This window comes from Octodon degus, unplaced genomic scaffold (genome assembly GCF_000260255.1).
Source record: "Octodon degus isolate 3935 unplaced genomic scaffold, OctDeg1.0 scaffold00001, whole genome shotgun sequence".
NCBI classification, from domain to species: Eukaryota; Metazoa; Chordata; class Mammalia; order Rodentia; family Octodontidae; genus Octodon; species Octodon degus.
Window position 1 is genome coordinate 37,570,414 of NW_004524577.1, and position 3,808 is coordinate 37,574,221.

Sequence of the window (3,808 nt, forward strand, 5' to 3'; positions counted from 1 at the left end):
ACACACACACACACACACACACACACTGTCTCTCTCTCTCTCTCTCTCTGCCTCTCTCTGTCTCTCTGTCTCTCTCTCTGTCTGCCTCTCTCTCTCTCCTCTCTCTGTCTGCCTCTCTCTCTCCTCTGTCTGTCTGTCTGTCTGTCTGTCTGTCTGTCTGTCTGTCTGTCTCTCTTTCTCTCTCTCTCCTCTCTCTCTCATATAAAGGACCCCCCTCTTAATTGTGGGTTGGACTATTTAAAGCTCCTTAACCCATACCACAGTGGCAGCCTGTCAAGCCTGTTGGAAAGCTTCAGAATCGATCTACATATGTAAAACATTCAGCAGTTTACACAGAATAAATATCCAGCATGTCTTTTCTCCCCCAGGCTGGAGTTTAGAGGGGTCCAACTAAGAGTCCTAGAACTCTTTAAGTAAAAACAGTGACTGACGGGGTCTTTGGACAACCTTATCTTTTTGTAGATGAGTAAACTTAAGAAGTGGAATCATTTCTTCCAAGTTAGAGTTAGAGACAGAAACTTAGGTCTCCTCCTTGATAGAGGATTCTTTTGCCCTGACAGGTTGGTTAAAGTGAGAGTTTGGGATGGTGGCTACTTTCAGCGTTGCCTGAAATTCAGGTCCGAAACCATCTTTAAGCAGAACTGCAGCCACGAAGCCATCTAGTTAGGGAGAGAGGCCTCAGACTTGAAGGGGGAAGTTAGAGAAGTCAAAGAGGCGTTTGCTTTGGCACAGTTCAGCGGCTTTGCTTTTCACAGTATTCAGGAGAGAAGCCGAAAGTCTCTGGTCACCCCAGGGGGTGAAAAAAAGGGCTGAACTCTTCTTAAAAGAACTGAGACCCTTCACAGGTTTGCACAAAGGTATAGTACGAATGTCTTAGGGCAGGTTCCGGGCCATAGACTGAGCTAACCACCCACAGCGGCCCCACCAGGCATGCAGAATCCGTCCGCGCTGTGAGCAAGCACGACTTGGTCTTGTATCTATACACATCTGAAATCCCTGACCACAGCGGTAAATTGAAGACACACACACACACACACACACACACACACACACACACACACAGCTTTCCTCAGCAATCCAGCTCTCAGCAACACGACCTTCATCGGAATGCCCCCACTTCTTAAAAAATAACCCTCTTTTTCCCACATGGCTCCGCAGGAGCACCTGAGACAAGAAGATCTCAAGCTTTCCCCCGTTCTGTGCTTTCCCCCCAGTTCTATCTGGAGAACCTCTCCGAGCAAACCGAGTGCTTCCTGCGATTCCCAGTCAGCGGGGGCACGGCACCCCCGCGGAGAGCACGGCCAGGTCCACCGGCAGTGCAGATTAACCACTGCTGCTAGCGGCAGAAATACACATGTCATCTTTGTTCGGCTCTCAGAGGGCAAGACTGCTGTGGTTCATAAGAATAAAGACTAATATAGAAAGCTGTATCCTATAAGCCATTCACAATTTTACAACTCAAAATTCCTTATCCCAAATAAAGATACTTCCTCCTAAGTACTTAGAATACAGTGTTTCACTGTGCATTCATAGCAAGGCCATGGCTTTATGTGACTTATGCTCAAATGTTTAAAATGTCTAAATGTTAAAATGTTTAATGATTCACAGTAATGTATCTATTGTCTGGGAAACAGCTTAGTTTGGTTTGCTTTGGGGCATGTTCACTGTTTTATTTGTTTGCTGAATGATTTTATTTTTTTAATGTATGCTTTGATGAATAAAAAGTTTTTTTAAAGGACATTCTAGACTTTTTATTCACACATATTACAGTTCTACATGGGGTTGACACAACTTAATTAGAACTAAAGTAATAAATTCTTATAATCAATCTGTGTTTTTTTAAAAGTACGATCTTCAGCAAAATATTTTCTAGTATTGTCAGTTCCTGGAAGCAGTTCCAAGCACTTGGCAGTGTTTATGTCTCTGCTTTATGATTTGATCATTTCTATCCACTGTTATCCTCAGATGTGATTGATTATTTCAATAGTGAGCAGGTCACATAAGCTGGCCAGGCATCCGGACATCCTGGCCCACCAGAATTAAACAGGCCTTTCTCGTGTGTTCCTCCAATTATGTTTTTAATAAATCTTTTTTTTTTCCTTCTGTTTCAAGATAATGGTATGACTGGGGATTTAGCTCAGTGGCACACCAACTACCTGGCAAGTGCAAGGTTCTGAGTTCAATTCCTGGTACCAAATAATAATAACAATAATAATCATGGTTTCTGCCTACTTGATACTTTCCCAATGTGAAGACTAAGCAAAGTTTTGAAAGATTCCTACTAACTAAGATGGTGCCTGCTGTGTGGATTGACTGGGGGTACAAAAAGGTCAAGGCTTAGCCACACAAGATGAGGGTTACTCACTGGGCCCAGCAGCAAACACCTAAAATCCCAGCACTCTAGGAGGAAGAGGCAGGAGGATCACAAGTCCAAGCTCAGCCTGGGCAACTTGGCAACTTACTAGTTTAGTGAGGCCTAGTCTCAAAATTTAAAAAGTAAAATTAAAACCAGGGATATAGCTGAATACTACTGAGCTCAATCTCCAGGCCTGCAAAGGAAGAAAGCAAAAAGGATGGCAATTATTCCAAGCTAGTTCTCTGTCTGCATATTGTTTTGTAAGTACCTTAAGGATAACATTTACAGCCTTGTATTAGTATCATTTGTTTACAGAGGTCAGAATCTACCATAAACTAGAAAGTCTGGTTTGTTGGCTCCACAAAACAGACAGTCAATCATTTAAAAAAGATAAATAAATTTAAGACAGTGTCTCCCTGTGCAGGCAGGCTGGCCTTGAACTCAAGCCTCCTGACTCGGCCGCCCAAGTACTAGGATACCGCATGGACATCACATGGCTTCAATGACTTCAGTTTTTTGGTTTTTTGGGTTTTTTTTAAAGGAAGTAGAGCATTCAAGGGAGTTGGAAAGGGGGGCGATGTGGAAACGCAAGGCAATGGCTCCATCTTGACAATGGCAGTGAATCGGAGACTGTAGAACAGAAAGCCTTAGTACAACCACCGATACTGAGCAGTAGGTCAAAGGTGGGCAAGTCCTGGTACAAATGTCAGAGCTCTCAGGACCACTTCTGGAGGGGTCTCTTTCTGTTGTGTTTGTGGGCCATGTCTGTTTTTGAGGAATCATTCTTTGTAGACATCAGAGTGTTAGGTTGGCCAGTGTGTCACCAGGCTGCCTCCCACCCCATGTCTATCCACTAGTAGACCCCTTGCCCTGCACCACCTAGACCCATTTGTCCGGATGGGTTAACCTTTCTCTTGACGCTAACTCCGAAGCCTTGTGGGCTAACAGCTACAGGACATGCTCCACACCTGCCTCAGGGTTAGCTAAAGTGGATTCCACCCTGACATATGCTTCCTTGATGATCGAAGTAGTGGAAGTGAGACATGAATCTCCTTTTTTCTCTCAGATTTAATTTGCCAAATCAAATTCTGTAGACACTGCTAACTTCAAAGCAACACTGGGATAGAGAAATGTAATCCTTGTGAGTGTCCAGAAAGGGGAAAAATAGAACACTTATGAGTCATTAAAGATTACCAAACTAACAAAATTCAGCTCCAAAGTGATCATTTAAAGACACTGATACTAAGTGGATAACTAAGAAGTCAAAGCAACTTGTAAATAAATTATACTGCTTTGGAAAATGTTACATCCTATAAAAAATACCCACTTATTTACACACAGAGACACCCAAAGAATCTGCTGATCTTTGGCTTTGACATATGTCGCTGTGTTTATTGGCTATGACAATATAACATGCTACTCAATAACCACTTCTTTAAATAGAATAACTGT

The 3,808-nt window shown here is 43.0% G+C and overlaps 1 protein-coding gene across 3 annotated transcripts in view; it reads left to right on the top strand.

The window, feature by feature from the left end:
* The window catches only part of Ankrd55 (ankyrin repeat domain 55), a 99,561-nt gene extending 98,024 nt beyond the window's left edge, over positions 1–1,537 (top strand). For all 3 annotated transcript variants that reach the window (XM_023708800.1, XM_023708809.1, XM_023708825.1), the window contains one exon: positions 1,215–1,537. In XM_023708800.1, the coding sequence (XP_023564568.1) occupies positions 1,215–1,327 (113 nt within the window). In that variant the 3' untranslated portion in view covers positions 1,328–1,537. The remainder of the gene's footprint in view (positions 1–1,214) is intronic.
* Positions 1,538–3,808: the final 2,271 nt, after the last annotated feature.